The following is a 15946-nucleotide window of genomic DNA, read 5'->3' as shown; positions in this document are numbered from 1 at the left end:
CAAACCTGCTTAGATTCAGCACGTGGCTGCTTCACGTGCCTTCAGACTATGCCCTGGAACCATTTAGCACTGGTATATGCATGAAGCTATTCAGGCCATTGCATGAGACCTCCAGCAAACTTCTTGAAGTTAACAAGGCACCTTATACTAGGGATGTACAGAAGTCACTTACCTTTTTGAAGGGTGACATTCGTGGTGGGGGGAGGCGCTCCATCCCTCCCCCTGAAATTCTGGCTGGGGGGGAGGCGCTCTGTCCCTCCCCCCGAAATTCTGGCCAGCTGGCTCTCCTCCGCAGGGATTCTGCAGAGCTGCTGGCCAGCTCCGCCAGCGGCTGGACATCCAGCCGCTGGCTAGCAGGGACGCAAATGGCGGCGGCCGTAGCTGCCGCCATTTGCGTCCCTGCAGTCAGCCGTGATAGGCTACGTAAATGTTTACACAGCCTATCACGGCTGATTTAAAAGAAAAAACACGTGTACGCAAATCGCGGCGCCCATGGGCGCCACCATTTGCATTCCTTATTTTGGCACGTCTTAGTCTACGTAAATGTTTACGTAGACTAAGACGTGCCAAAATAAGGAACGCAAATGGCGGCGCCCATGGGCGCCGCCATTTGTGTACGCATGTTTTTTTTTTCTTGTTTTAAATCAGCCGTGATACGCTACGTAAACATTTACGTAGCCTATCAAGATGTTTTTTAGAAATCTATCCATGATAGGCTATGTAAAGATTTACGTAGCCTATCATGTTTTTTTTAAACTAGAAATGGCGGTGGCAGCCAGTCGGAAGACCAGCCGCCGCCGCCAGGAAGATCCGCCCAAGGTAAGTCCTGCCCCGGGGGGGGGGGGTTGCAGACCATTCCGCCACCGATTTCGGGGGGCCGAATGCGCTGGCATTCGGCCTCCCCGAGATCAGTGGCGGAATTCTCTGACATCCCTGCCTTATACCCTAGTCCGAAATAAAATACAATTATCAGGAAATGTTGGATGACATATAAGGCCTTAGAAGGTCACTGCAAATGACAGACACAAGTGTTCCAAACCTATAGAGCTCCATTCTTTGGACATCTAAATCTGAAATTTCCTGAAGTTCTGAATTTTTACTTCAACTAATGATATTAAAATTTGGCTTACATACTACCGATAGACATTATTAGCATATACCAGCCTTCTTTCAGGTGACCATCATATCTACTATTGTGGGCAAGAATCCCTTAGAAGAAATGGAGTAGCACTCATAGTCAACAAAAGGGTGGGAAAAGCAGTACTGGGGTACAATCTTAAAAATGATAGAATGATCTCAGTACGAATCCAAGGCAAACCATTCAACATCACAGTAATTCAAGTCTATGCCCCAACCACTGAGGCCGAAGAAGCTGAGGTTGATCGGTTCTATGAAGACCTACAACACCTTCTAGAACTAACACCAAAAAAAGATGTCCTCTTCATCATAGGGGATTGGAATGCTAAAGTAGGAAGTCAAGAAATCACCGGGATAACAGGCAGGCATGGCCTTGGTGCACAAAATGAAGCAGGACAAAAGCTAATAGAGTTTTGCCAAGAGAACATGCTGATCATAGCAAACACTCTTTTCCAACAGCACAAGAGGCGACTCTACACATGGACGTCACCAGATGGTCAATATCGAAATCAGATTGATTATGTCCTTTGCAGCCAAAGATGGAGAAGCTCCATACAGTCAGTAAAAACAAGACCTGGAGCTGACGGTGGCTCAGATCATGAGCTGCTTCTTGCAAAATTTCGGCTTAAATTGAAGAACATCGGGAAAACCACTAAACCATTCAGATATGACCTAAATCATATCCCTTATGAATATACAGTGGACGTGAGGAATAGATTTCAGGGATTAGACCTGATAGACAGAGTGCCTGAGGAACTATGGACGGAGGTCCGTAACATTGTTCAGGAGGCAGCAACGAAATCTGTCCCAAAGAAAAAGAAATGCAAGAAAGCCAAGTGGCTGTCTGATGAGGCTTTACAAGTAGCTGACGAAAGAAGGGAAGCGAAAAGCAAGGGAGAAAGGGAAAGATATACCCAACTGAATGCAGAGTTCCAGAGAATAGCAAGGAGAGACAAGAAGGCCTTCTTAAATGAACAATGCAAAGAAATCGAGGAAAACAACAGAATGGGAAAGACTAGAGATCTCTTCAAGAAAATTGGAGATCTCAAGGCAATGTTTTGTGCAAAGACGGGCATGATAAAGGACAAAGAAGGCAGGGACCTAACAGAAGCAGATGAGATTAAGAAGAGGTGGCAAGAATACACAGAAGAACTATACAGGAAAGATTTGAATGTCCCTGATAGCCATGATAGTGCGGTCACTGAACTTGAGCCGGACATCCTAGAGAGTGAAGTCAAGTGGGCCTTAGGAAGCATTAGTAACAACAAAACTAGCGGAGATGACAGTATTCCAGCCGAGCTATTTAAAATCCTAAAAGATGATGCTGTTAAAGTGCTGCATTCAATATGCCAACAAATCTGGAACACTCAACAGTGGCCACAAGACTGGAAAAGGTCAGTTTACATTCCAATTCCAAAGAAGGGCAACGCCAAAGAGTGTTCAAACTACCGCACAATTGCGCTCATTTCACATGCCAGCAAGGTGATGCTCAAAATCCTACAAGCTAGGCTTCAGCAGTATGTGAACCGAGAACTACCGGAAGTACAAGCTGGGTTTAGAAGAGGCAGAGGAACTAGAGATCAAATCGCCAACATTCGCTGCATCATGGAGAAAGCAAGAGAATTCCAGAAAAACGTCTACTTCTGCTTCATTGACTACGCTAAAGCCTTTGATTGTGTGGATCACAACAAACTGTGGCAAATTCTTAAAGTGATGGGAGTACCAGACCACCTTACCTGTCTCCTGAGAAACCTGTACGAGGGTCAAGAAGCAACAGTAAGAACCAGAGATGGAACAACCGATTGGTTCAAAATTGGGAAAGGAGTACGACAAGGCTGCATATTGTCACCCTGCTTATTTAACTTATATGCAGAGTACATCATGAGAAATGCCGGGTTGGATGAATCAGAGATCGGAATTAAGATTGCCGGGAGAATTATCAACAACCTCCGATATGCAGACGATACCACCCTAATGGCAGAAAGCGAAGAGGATCTCAAGAGCCTCTTGTTGAGGGTGAAAGAGGAGAGTGCAAAAGCTGGTTTGAAACTCAACATTAAAAAAACTAAGATCATGGCATCTGGCCCTATCACTTCCTGGCATATAGAAGGGGAAGAAATGGAAGCAGTGACAGATTTTACTTTCTTGGGCTCCAAGATCACCGCAGACGGTGACTGTAGCCATGAAATTAAAAGACGCTTGCTCCTTGGGAGGAAAGCTATGGCCAACCTAGACAGCATAGTAAGAAGCAGAGACATCACCTTGCCGACAAAGGTCCGTCTAATCAAAGCTATGGTTTTCCCAGTAGTAATGTATGGCTGTGAGAGCTGGACTATAAGGAAGGCTGAGCGCCGAAGAATTGATGCTTTCGAACTGTGGTGCTGGAAAAGACTCTTACGAGTCTCCTGGACTGCAAGGAGGTCAAATCAGTCCATCCTAAAGGAAATCAACCCTGAGTGCTCATTGGAAGGACAGATAATGAAGCTGAAGCTCAAATATTTGGGCCACCTAATGCGAAGAGAAAACTCCCTGGAAAAGACGCTGATGCTGGGAAAGACTGAAGGCAAAAGGAGAAGGGACGGCAGAGGATGAGATGGCTAGATAGCATCACGGATGCAATGAATATGAACTTGAGCACGCTCCGGGAGAGAGCGCAGGACAGGAAGGCCTGGCGTGCTATGGTCCATGGGGTCACGAAGAGTCGGACACGACTGAACGACTGAACAACAACAACAGCCTTCTCCAGATGTGTTGGACTACAACTCCCATCAGCACAAGCCATCATGGCCTGACTGGGAATGAAGGGAGGTATAGTCCAAAATATCTGGAGGGCACCAGATTGAAGGCTAACATTTGTTGTAAAGAGCATTTTGGCTTGAAAGGCTTTAGGATGAACCATTTACAATCTCATCTATCATATTTAAGTGGCTTGACAACATGCCAGAAAAACAAGAGGGGTAGGACCTAAAGATCCCACTGTATAAGCAGAAGCGAATTTTGAATACCTAATTTCTCTCTTTACTTAAATGCAAGTAAAGAGGGAGAAGGCAGATATTGAAACTGCATGGCTACCATGTTCATCCTCTTACACAATATAGTCCAACTGATTCCATGCTTCAGCAAAACCAATTGAAGAGCAATGCTATGGCTGCTAGACATTGTCTAGACAGTCATGGGATTTTTCAGTTCCCAGAAACTGTGCTCCCTCCCCCACTGCCTCGTAGGTGGCACAGTTCTTCCCTGTCTCTGCACTGGTAAATGCAGCGCCAAAAAGGGGGTGGTCCTGGGGGCAGGGGCCACAGAAGCATCTTTATGACACTTCCTATGTGCCGTGTGGCCTCCCCCCCCCCAAAGTGCCCAACTAGACCACTGAAATCTGCTGTCTAGACACAAATGCAGGGCAGCTGGAGCTTGGAGGAGAGGATCCCCTCCATGCTCTGCCCACAACTGGCCACCGCCGAGTTTAAAGATGGCCGACTATTCTGTCAGGATTGCGCCCTTAATTACTAAGTTGGAAGGTTGATGGCTCTTCCCCATTACGGCTTAGGCTCTGGTTTGATTTACCTGCCTCCCACACCCTGCTTAACAAACATTTTCATATTAAAGCATACATTAATCCACTGCCCCAAGGTTAAAGGGAAATGCAAGAGCATTTAAGAATACCTGCCTAGACAAACTAGAACTTGATAAAAGCAAAATTAACAACCAAGCCAGAACATGTCCTTTCTTTGCCATATTTGGAAATGTGTCTCAAGGCCAGAATTAAAATAGAACCACAATCAAATGGGGTAATATATGAAAGATCCATAGTAAGACTTGGGAGCTTTATTTCACTGGAAGTTTGTAGCATAATGCAATTTTGCATAAGCAGCTGAAAGTAAGAATTCAAAGATCATTTAGGGCACATACAAAACCTCCAGTTGCCCCTCAAAGTATGCTTTAGAGCAGTTCCTAAGCAGCAAGGATAAAGATACTATAAAATTAAGTTTTGTTTTCGTGATCATTTCAAAGATGTTTCCAGTAAAACATAATTAGCAATTGTGTCAATTTTCATTGTCCCTGAACATTTTGCTTAAATATTCGAGTAAAGCTACAAGCTTGGGGTTCTCCCCAAGTGATTCAATTTGTTTATAAGCTTCAGATTCAAGTTCTTTTAATGTTTTCAGGGTGTATTCAAAGGAACCCACATTCTCAAGGTAATGTACACAATATTTTTTTATGTCCACATTTTCAGTCCTCTGTCGCAGAATATTCTGCACCTGTGTGCTTTCAGGCCTAGACCATATGGCATGGATAGTTGGGAATGAGAACTTCCCTTCAGTTAAGTCTTCACAAAAACTTTTGTTTTCACTATATTCTTTGGAGTGCAAGTTTGCATAGTCATCTCGAATTTGGAAGAAGAGCCCAAGGGTGTTAAGGAGTGGTTTTAAATCTTTTTTATAACTGGAGAACAACTGCATGAGGCCCACAGCTAGTCCAAAAAGGCCACCTGTCTTTTGCAGAACCATGGCTTTATACTCTGCTTCTGTAGGACAGGTATAAGTATCTCTCCAGTAAATATCCAAGCCTTGGCCCTTATGGAGTTCCAGCAATTGGCGGGTGAACACTTTTACAGCATCTGGATGATCGAGAGTTAAAACCTTTTGCAACCCAAGGAAATACACAAAGTTTGCACAATTTATTACAGATGGTATTCCATAGATGCTATGAGCCACTGGAAAACCTCGTCGTAGCTTTGAATTGTCTTCTATGTCGTCTATAAGCAAACTTGCATTGTGCAACATTTCTGTCACTTCAATGATAACCTAATAAAAGAGAGAAATAATTAAGTCCTGTATTCCACTTTATGCCACTATTTTTCTTCTAACAACTACCTTTAGACTTGCCCTTATCCAATTAGCAGATCTCAATTTCTGATCCTTTTCTGCTCTCAACTCTCCTGGCAATGTATTAGTTTTATTAAGTTCTCTGCACTGACATACAGGCATGAAGATGGTGAACCATCAGTGGGAAAGACTTACTTTCTCCAACCTACAGCACAAGTCAGGGTGCAGGGGAGGGTATATGTGCCACTGGGTGTCTTCCTTGCCTGAGGCATCTGCCCCTGGTGAATGAATATCTGCATAAAGGACCACCTGCTCCTATATGACCTGTCATTAAGATCATCTTCAGAAGCCATTCTATGGCCATCCCTGCCTTCAGTTGTTAGGTAGGTGGCAACTGGAGATAAAGCCTTTTCTGTGGTGGCAACCCAGCTTGGAATACCCTCTGCAGCAGAAGTCCATCTGGCATCAACTTTGATGAATTTTCAGCACTGAATCAAAACTTATTTGCATGGGCAAGTAAGAACTTATTTCTGCTAATGTTTTACTGCTTTATAAATGTGGTGTTAACTGAATTGGTAAAACCATCAGAGATGTTTTATTATTGCTCTGTTTTATAATTGGAAGCCACTTTGTGAATTCTTGAATGGCAGGGTATAAAATACTGGGGTTTATATACCCAGAGAGAAGTACAAAAGCCCTCACATTGCTTACCACCTTGCTCCCAAAGCATAATGTGTGAGCCTGAGGCTCTATCCTGTTGGAAAAAAGTTTGAGGTGCTGTATTTCTACATGTAGCATAGAACACAGTATGTTGGTGCAGGCCAGAATAATGTTTTTACAGAGTTAGAAAAATATAGGAGCAGAGTTAGAAAAAGGGAGTTAAGTCATCATTCATATCACTATGTGATTACATTTTAAAAGGGATATATAACTTGAAGAGTACAACTCACCTGTAGCTTATCTTCAGGAACATTCAACCAGTGATTAAAGGCTTGGGAAAGTTTGGTTCTGACTTGCTTACCTGCCATTTAAAAATAAAATGAAGGCATTATTACCTGGACAGAGTATTAAGGTTTGTGAAATTCCCAAAGGGATATTTTCATAATATCGGGTGGAGTAAACAGTACATGCTCTCATGGCCTAGTTAGAACTGAGTCTCCAATTACTTCAGGACCTTGTGAAGATATGCTTATCATGTCTCTACGCTAGGGTACTTGCCCTGGGATTGCATGTTGCTCAACCGTTTCACCATCTGAGTTCTACCAAAGCTAATCCTAATGCTACTTTAGACACATACATTGATTTCAGCATTAAGCTATTAGGGTGTGGCTTTAATTAGTATGTTCAGATCCAAGGCAGTAGGCAGGCAAACTACTAAATTAACAGCTCATATGAGAGAGCACATACATGTCTATGGGTGGTGAACTTGAGTGAAAGAATGTGTATGGATGGTGATTCAAAGTCAGAGAGAAAAAGATGCAGCAGGGAATGAGTTGGCTGTTAGAAAAGAAAAAGGTGTTACTGTATTTACAAACAACAATGGGGGGAACCACAAAAGAGGGGGGAAAGAAAAAGATCATAAAACATATCCATACACAATAATTGTTTACATCACCCTTAACAGAGAAAGATAAAGAGGGGAAAGAAGGATTTAACACTTCCATGTCAAATATACAGGTTAACATAAGTAGCCCATATATATAAGGCATCAATAGTAGACTGACAGCTATAGGAGGTGTGTTCAAATGTAGCAAGAGCAGTAAGATCTTCAGTTCGTTGAATGATAGGTGGTGGGTGTTTAGCCTTCCAAGGTTCAGGTACAAGTCTATAACTGTAAGGACTCTCTGTATCCACCCTTGCTGTTCATCTGTTAATCCCCACATCACAGGGATGTAATTTAAGAGTGCAAGCACATCTGTTATTATCACAGATTTTTCAAGAACAACATTATATAAGCAATGACTTCCAACCAAAAGGAAGCCACTACAGGACATGCTCGCATCATATGCCTCAATGAGGCATTATCCTCATTACATTGCAGCATCACAAAGAGCTAGCTAGCTTCTTCTTAAAAAGCCTTGGTGGTGTCCAGTATAGGCAAAACATCAATTTCTGCTGAATCAGCCTCAATTTTAGATCTACGGAAATAATACAAATGGAAGCTAGGGCACTTTCCATTGATTAGACTGTATAGAGCGTTCCAATTCCTTATTCCAATCCTCTGACATTCTGAACATCTACTTTCATGCATTCCAAAAGAGTTTTATAAACAACTATTGTAGGCTTAGCTTTCTGTAAAGAACCAATTAATTCTTCCAAAAGTATAGAAAGCGATGAAGCACATGCCACTGATGGCCCATATATAGACTCCAGCAAATGCTGCAGCTGAATACACTGCCAACTAGTGCTAGATGGTAAATGATACCTCATCCGCAATACTGAAAGTGGTAAAAACTCACCTGATCCTATTAACTCATCTAAAGTATAAATTCCACTATCAGCCCAACTCCACATTACAGGCAGCCTCTCTATTTTAAAGACTGGATTCTCTTAAAGTTTATTTAGCATGCAAATATGGATAATTCTAGGAAGGCCTGGTGTGCTATGGTCCATGGGGTCACGAAGAGTCGGACACGACTTAACGACTGAACAACAAATGGATCATTCTGCAGCTAATGAGACATTACATACCAAACCACTCATGCTGCTAAAACTGAGTGGAGCCGTTTTTCTTTTTAATATACTGAGATCCTAACACCATCCAGTCAGAAAGAGGTGCCAAATAATTTGACTCCAAAACAAGCCATGGAGAAGCTTTTTTTTTTTTTTTAAAGGTTGTTCTCCAATCATTGGTACAACTTAACAAGCCTTATGATATAAACTAAGATCTGGAAAAGTAAATCCTCTGACAACTGCATCCTCTTCAGTGAAAAATAGGGAGGATGTCCTCCCCCCTGCTCTGCAAATAAACTTCCGAAATGCTGCATAAAGTTTTTGAAAATACATTTGGGGAATGTATAAAGGAATACAATGTGGTATATAAATTACCCATGGCAAGACACTCATCTTAAGTATGTTAACCTTACTCCAAGTACCTAACTTAAGTGATGCCCATGTTTCAAGTCAAAAGATATTTCTGCCAGTAACAGACCTATATTCAATTTAATCATTTGCAAAATGTCTCTAGGCACCAATATTCCAAGATACTATATTGCTTCTCAACACCAAGAAAATTGCTATTTAGTAACTACTTTTCATGCCTTGATACTACCTACAGGCATTAATTCAGATTTTGACCTATTATTAAGTTTAATTGATACCTTTCATACACTTCTGGGGTTTATTATTAATTTTGGTATAGAAGACTAACCTACTGATAACTAACAACAAATCTTCTGTGTATAAAGCCATTTTATATTCAACCTGCTCATGCACAAAATTGGAAATGCCTCTACCTTGCCTAATTGCACAACCAAGGGTTCCAAGCACAAATCAAATATCAAGGGAGACAGAGGACAGGCCTGCCTTGTACCTCACTCCAAACTAAAAAAAACCTTGAAGATAATTTTTTTAATCCATCTTAAAAATTCCTGTGGAAATCCATTTTTTCCAAGGTCACAAACATAAACAACCAATATAATTTGTCATTATATTTCAGCATGAAGTGAAATAATCACAGCCGAGTGCGCTCATTTAGAATGAAAAGCAATCAGATTTACTGCAAGCCTCAGATTATCTGCTCCGTCTCTGGCAAATAAACCCCACTTGATCAAGATGCACTAATGTATGTATCAAATGCTGAAGTCTATTTGCTAGAATTGCCATTAACATTTCAGCATCCACATTGATTAAGGAAAATGGCCTATAAATTTGCACAGTTGGTATGGTCTTTGCCAGGTTTAGGGATAACTGATATAAGCATCGGATAAAGAGACAGAATTCCTGATTCAAAAGCCTCACGGTAAAGACGGAGAAGTGTAGGAGTCAAAAGTGCACATTACACAATTCTATACAAAAACCATCTGGCCCTGGAGTTTTTCTATTCCTCATATTCTCAATGAAACCCTTAACCTCTTCCATCTGCAGAGGCTCTGCAAGCAGTTCCTTTTGCGAAATGGGTTTCTGTTGGCGCTGAAAACTGTGGGTTCAAAAGATTTGTGTGAGTTGGGACTCAGTTGCCACCTCTGCACTGTAATCATTGTTCGGCAGGTTAATTGTCCTTTGTGACAAGCCACGCCTTCCATGGTAGCCATTTTGTGGTGGTCCCAAGGACTGTTTCCCAAATATGCCCACAGCCCCCAAACTGTTGCCTACCTCAGTTCTAAAGCATTTAAAATTGCACTGACATTTCCTTACCTCAAATGCATAATAAGATCTCTTCTGTATTTACATTATTATAGCTTCTTTAAAATCATGAATGGTCCAAATAAAAAGTAGATGGCAAACAGACTGTTCAAGAGCCATGGTAGCTCATTACATTCCTTGAAAGTAGTTAGCTAGCATTTCATAACAGCTAATTAGATTGAGGTATGGTTACCCAGATAACTATGCAATGCTCTTACAGTTAAAGGAAAATAACCTAAAATTAAGTTTTTACCTAGAGTTACACATAATTACTAATCTGAGCTGCATAAAGCAACTTGGAACTATAAGTGCCATGACAGATATCTGATGATGCTACTAGTCTTTGGGCTAGAAGAGAATGGGAGCCATTACTACCTTGTGTCAACAAAATTGGCACTATGGAGACTTATGCTGAGATTTAACCAAGCTTCCACTCATAAACAGGGACCCCAAAGGTAGGTCTATTAAAGTTTATGGCACAGTGGCAGCAAGGCCATATTATACCATGTGCTAGTCTTATTGCAAATGCAGGATAATTATTTTGTCAGTCTCATTTCCAATAATTCAGACAATCTAATTAAAAAAGGACAGCCAATAGAACTCAGGAACTTGAATGAAGCTTTTAGATAAAAACTGTAGAGGAAATCACTCCCTTCCATGTCCTGCTGATGGAAGCTATTCTCTTGACAGGAGGGGTTAATTGGATACCAACCTTAAGACTTATTGGCTTGGTTCATATCCATCACTAAACCACAGTTTATTGGTACACGAACAAGCCTCAGGCTCACACATACCCCTGTCCTTTCCTCCTGCAGCATGTCTACAAAAAGGAAACTGGAAGCATCTGTCACTAGGTTTAAAGCAACTGTAGTCTGTCATTACATGGTATAACTTTGGTTTATTGAAGAAAGACAGAAGCAGAAACCACAATTTAATTCTGGCTTGTTTCAATAAACCATAGTTTAAACCAGGGGCCAGCCAAAGAGCACCTGCCAAGGCTCCAGTGTGACCGCAAGGCCACTTTTTCCTACCTCTATTAAAGTCAACAAAACATAACAGATGGGGGGGAAAGGGTCCTGCCAAATAGCTTAAGGGGAAGCCCACCCCCCACCAAATACAGTGGGTGGGTTTCCTCCCCCCTCCAGCTGTTTTTTTTTTGGCAGGGGACCCTTTCCCACACTTTAGCAGAGGTGGGGACAGAAGTCCCCTGCCAAAACCAACTGGGTATGGGGAAAGAAAAGTGTGTGGGAACAAGAGAGAATTCAGAGAAGTTGGGTTGGTCCGAATACTTTACTCCTACGGGAATTTGTTGTGGAACCACACCTTTCCAAAATAGCAAATGTGCCTGTGGCCCAAAAAGGTTGCCTGCTCCTGGTTTAAACTAGCTACAGTTCAGCCCAGTTTGGGCTTAACAAACTGTAATTAGTTTAAACCCAGAAGCAAATGATTCTAGTCATTTGCTTCCAGTCCCCTTGTGGCCATACCAGAGTAGAAAAGGGCCTGAACAAGCTCATTTGCATGGTTTAGTGCTATGGTTCAGCATTAGCTAATCAGGCCCTTATCAACTAAGGTCTGGCTTTTGTAAGGAAACAGTAAGGTGGTTCACATGTCACAGTGGCAATTGCTGGGTTGTTTAACCCAGCAATTGTAAGGATGAGCAGAGCATGAGAGTTGCATGCTTGTTGTTTCTGCTTTTAATTAACAATCCAGGAATTGCCCATGGCTTGTTGTTGGGTTAATTCTGGGTTGTTTAGCCTATGAACAACCCAAAGTTTCTGGTTCCCATGTCAAACAACCCAGAGTTGTTAATTAAGAACTGAAACACTCATGCCCATAATTCCTAGGTTAAACATGGAAGCACTGCCATGATGGGTGAACTCCTAAAGTATCAGCTTTAATCAGCCATAATGGCAGATCAAAAGTTAGAATTCCACCCCAACACAAAATAAATTCAGTATGATTTGGATAGCAATACTTGCCAAAAAATTATATACACTGTAACAGCACTTTAAATGGATTAGAATGGTACCAATCCTTCACTTCTAAAAGGCAAATTCCAACAGCCTCAGTCTGCTTTTTAGTCCCTTGTTATTGGGCGTAAGTATCAGTGCGTGACAGGGTCTAAGTTAGTTAAAAAAAAGAGAAGCATGCACAATGACAGTCAGGTAGCAAAGAAACTGGTGATATAAAACAGCATTAATCCTAGGCTTTAAAGCTCAGCCAGACCAAAGGATTGCTATGGCCAACACTCAGATATTAGTTTATCAGACACTGCTACACTTCAAAGAATGAGATGTTACCTGGTAGTTGAAGTAAGTAGTTGTATGGCTCCAAGAGAATTCTTTTAGATGTCTCTTCTACTTGTTCCATTTTAAAAAAAAAAAATTCTGAAGAGTAGTTCAATCTGTTTAGAAACAAATTAACAACATAGTTTAAAGGAACACCCACCACGGAATACGGTGCAGGGAGAGGAAAACAGAACTGGAAAGCAAGCAAAATACAGGCTGTGGTTCAACATACAGATGAAGCAGGGCAAACCATCACCATAAGCTTTGAAGTAAGTACTACAGTATTTTTCCATGATGTCATTTCATGTAATTTCCACAAAATTCTAAAGATCAGTTGACCACCATATTTCTTATAAAGTGCCAGTATGAAAACTTCCTGAACATGTACGAATTTGCACACTGAAATGCTACTATAACTTGTGTTGGCAAAGAAGTGTCGCCCAACATTTCCCTAGCATCATTTCAGAACCCTCATTCTCATATCTTGTACAGTTTCCCTCATCCATATATCTCTCGGTTTAGGAAACCTATATTTTCACATATTGTTTTCCTGTGCACTTCCCTGTAACTTTTTCCCCTCCCTCTCACCTCTGTTTCTTGCTGCACTGCAGCTGCTTCAGTCTGAAACAATTCATTTCATGCAATTTAAATACAGAAACTGCAGTCATAACATGGTCCCATGCCAATTCAGCAATTGCACTGTCAATTGGTGAACATTTAACAAGTTGTTTTCTAGCATGTAATTTCTAACCAATTCCCAATAGCTTCACAGATGTTCTGTGTAAAAGAATAGCGCAACATTTTAATTGCAGGAAGTGAAACAGAAAAAGCATCATCTAGGACTGGGCTGATAAATACTAACTATCCAATTCAAACCCACAAAGCACCAGAAAGAGTATACTTAGGTTAGGACTTCAGTTAGCTTAAGCTCAAACAGATCAATGAAGTTTAAATGAAATTAATGCCTTGCGTTCTTAGACACGTTTGATTTCAAACATATTCTATTTTGTGCACAGCTATTCAATGAAGCAGGATCCTAACATACAAGTGCTGGCTAGCATACTTACATTTACGAGATAATTTCCCCTTTCTTTTATACAGGACTTGAACATTTGTTCAGTCCTGAAACACCAACAGCATTATAGCATTTTCAGAACTATAATGCAATTTGTATGCATCAAGAAAATAGCAATGTTACAAAAGACTTTTGTAAAGTCCATGCATAAAACTTATAAAACTCAGTGAAGGGTTTGCAATGTAACTGAACACTGTTAGTTTAGTAGAAGTTTTAAGCCTATATGAGAGTCAATCTTGAACTGGATTTTCAAGTGAGGGTTTGAACTTCTTTGATAAGTGATTCATCACTACAGTTTAATCAACAATTTATCAGATAGCCAATTAAAGCCTGAATCACTTTGGGTCAACGTACTTCAGCACTTCACAATCCTAATGTATTATTGTTCTATTAATAAAGGATTACAGAGGGTCACAAAAGTTTTGGTTGGACCATGCAAAAGTTTTGGTTGAACCATAAGCAGTCTCTAAACTTTAAATGTGTGAAGGTAGGCCTGACTAGGCCTTGTAAGTAGTTTGGTTCTGGCAAGGTACTTGATGGGATTGAAAGAATGCGTACGTGTCCCACCATGAGAAGATAATTGAAACTTTCTCATTATAAGCAGGAAATTCCTATCCACCAGGTTGCCTCATCCCTGAAGACAGGAATGAAGCTGTGCTAATAAGACTGTTGCTGAGCTAAATTAGCTCTTCAGTATGCGCACTGTATTTTCTTTGTTCTCCAACTTTCAGCATGTATAAGTATACCCTGTTTCTTTGTTTTAGGGAGACTCAGTTCCGATTGACTCACCACAGCTGTGTCTGTGCTTTAATAAATTCCTGAATGTTGAACCTAACCTGCCTTGGATATTTCCTTAACAACTGGTATGTAAAAATCTAGAGCACCATAAATGCAGATAAATCAATAGCAATCATTTTACTTCAGCCTTTCCTGAAAACCTGCTAAACTGCCAGAAGTAGTTAGAACATTTTCAGCAATGAAGACCACTCCACTTTACTTAAGCAATCTCCATGTAAGAAACATGTAAGCAGAAGCACAGAAACTAATCTTCCAGTTGTACATTTTTTTAACAGCTTAATCAAGGCATACCAGAGGGCTGACTGGTATTCTCACAACAGAGCACATTTCCAGTACACCTTTAATGTTATCATGTACATTAACCCTGATCTTTGGTTAATTAATTATCTGCTGTTTAGGACATCTATTTTAGCTAGCCTATGACCAAGTTTTAATTCTGGAATTCTCCCTAACTTTTAAATTGTTCTGTATTTATTTTGTTTATATGAGATTATAAGCCTACTTAAACAGGCCTCATCTTCCTTTTTCACATGGATAATTTCCACATCAGGAAATTATCAGATTGGAGGCAAAAGCTCAGTCTCCAAATTAAGAACGTTTCGATATAGCACTACAAGCACCCTAGGGAAGCCCAACGAAAACACACATCTCACTACTTTTTGACAGCAGCTAGAATTGTTATTTTACCCTGTGCCAGAGATGACGGCAGCTAACAACAACATTTCAAGTCTAATCAAACGAAATTAACCCTCAAAATAATAAATCAATACCACAGACATCACCATGAAGTTTATAGAAGTGGAAAAATATGCCCTTTCAGCGACCCAATTCTCGCAAAGAGGATGTTTATGCGCGCTTAAGAGGTCATTAATTTTCATTAAGTGACTTCAAAGGTATACCTTAGGAAGACAAACACACGCAAATACCCTTCAACGCAAGAACTATCCCTTTTTCTCCCATACACCCGCACTCAACTCCACCAGGCTGAGACGCGAAGAGGAAGAGCCACACAGACAAGCTCCGAGGGAAGCGCTCCAGGGGCTTCTCCGGCAACCACGGGCGCCTCCAGAAAGGCGCTATTCTTCCTCCTCACGCGTGCCGCGCCCGCATCTTTATAGGAGCCAGCGCGAGAAGGCGGAGCCTCCTATGAGTACAGGCGGGGGGAAGAGGAGGAATGAAACCCGACACCCCCTCCCACCGCCAGGGAGAGTGGGCGGAGACCGAAAGGGGCTCCTTCTCAAGCATAGCCCTCAAGAGCGGCGGCCCCAACTTACTGTGGCGTCCCCCGCGGCTCCTCCGCCGGCCCAGTCCAAGCTCTCTCCAGGGGTCTCAGGCGCCCGTTGGCTCGCCTCAGCCCAGTAGCGGCAGCCACAACGCCCCACCCCCTTCCGCCTCAATCGCCACCTTCGCCTGATGGGGGGAAAATGCGCCACCAGGGCCTCTTGGCGCAGGCGCGAGCTCCTCCTACAGCCGTTTTA

The 15946-nt window shown here is 41.7% G+C and overlaps 1 protein-coding gene across 3 annotated transcripts; it reads right to left on the bottom strand.

Annotated features, from left to right (window-relative positions):
• Nucleotides 1-4922: 4922 nt before the first annotated feature.
• On the bottom strand, nt 4923-15863 carry GGPS1 (geranylgeranyl diphosphate synthase 1). Of its 3 annotated transcripts, none has more exons than XM_084828170.1 (4): nt 15743-15863; nt 12608-12711; nt 6914-6984; nt 4923-5942 (listed from the first exon to the last, which is right to left on the bottom strand). In XM_084828170.1, exons 2-4 carry the CDS (start codon nt 12675-12677, stop codon nt 5181-5183), a joined length of 903 nt encoding a protein of 300 aa, XP_084684296.1. In that variant the 5' UTR covers nt 12678-12711; nt 15743-15863; the 3' UTR covers nt 4923-5180. The 3 variants fall into 3 exon arrangements, with proteins under 3 accessions (XP_084684296.1, XP_084684297.1, XP_084684298.1); XM_084828171.1 differs by lacking the exon at nt 15743-15863 and adding an exon at nt 15368-15556; XM_084828172.1 differs by lacking the exon at nt 15743-15863 and adding an exon at nt 15444-15556 and having other exon boundaries at nt 4929-5942.
• Between the last annotated feature and the right edge of the window lie 83 nt (nt 15864-15946).

The sequence above is a fragment of the Heloderma suspectum genome, chromosome 1 (assembly GCF_057233095.1).
Source record: "Heloderma suspectum isolate Gila_16-S chromosome 1, 16-S_ref, whole genome shotgun sequence".
NCBI lineage: Eukaryota > Metazoa > Chordata > Lepidosauria > Squamata > Helodermatidae > Heloderma > Heloderma suspectum.
Note: the sequence above shows the minus strand (reverse complement) of the source record. Positions and strands in the feature narration are given on the sequence as shown.

Bases quoted from the DNA above. Each gene is read 5' to 3' on its own strand.
- GGPS1 (XM_084828170.1), bottom strand. From the start codon at position 12,677: ATGGAACAAGTAGAAGAGACATCTAAAAGAATTCTCTTGGAGCCATAC. The intron at 6,985-12,607 runs GTAACATCTCAT...TTTAAATGGCAG, and splicing joins CTACTTACTTCAACTACCAG to GTAAGCAAGTCAGAACCAAA. The intron at 5,943-6,913 runs GTGAGTTGTACT...CTCTTTTATTAG, and splicing joins TTCCTGAAGATAAGCTACAG to GTTATCATTGAAGTGACAGA.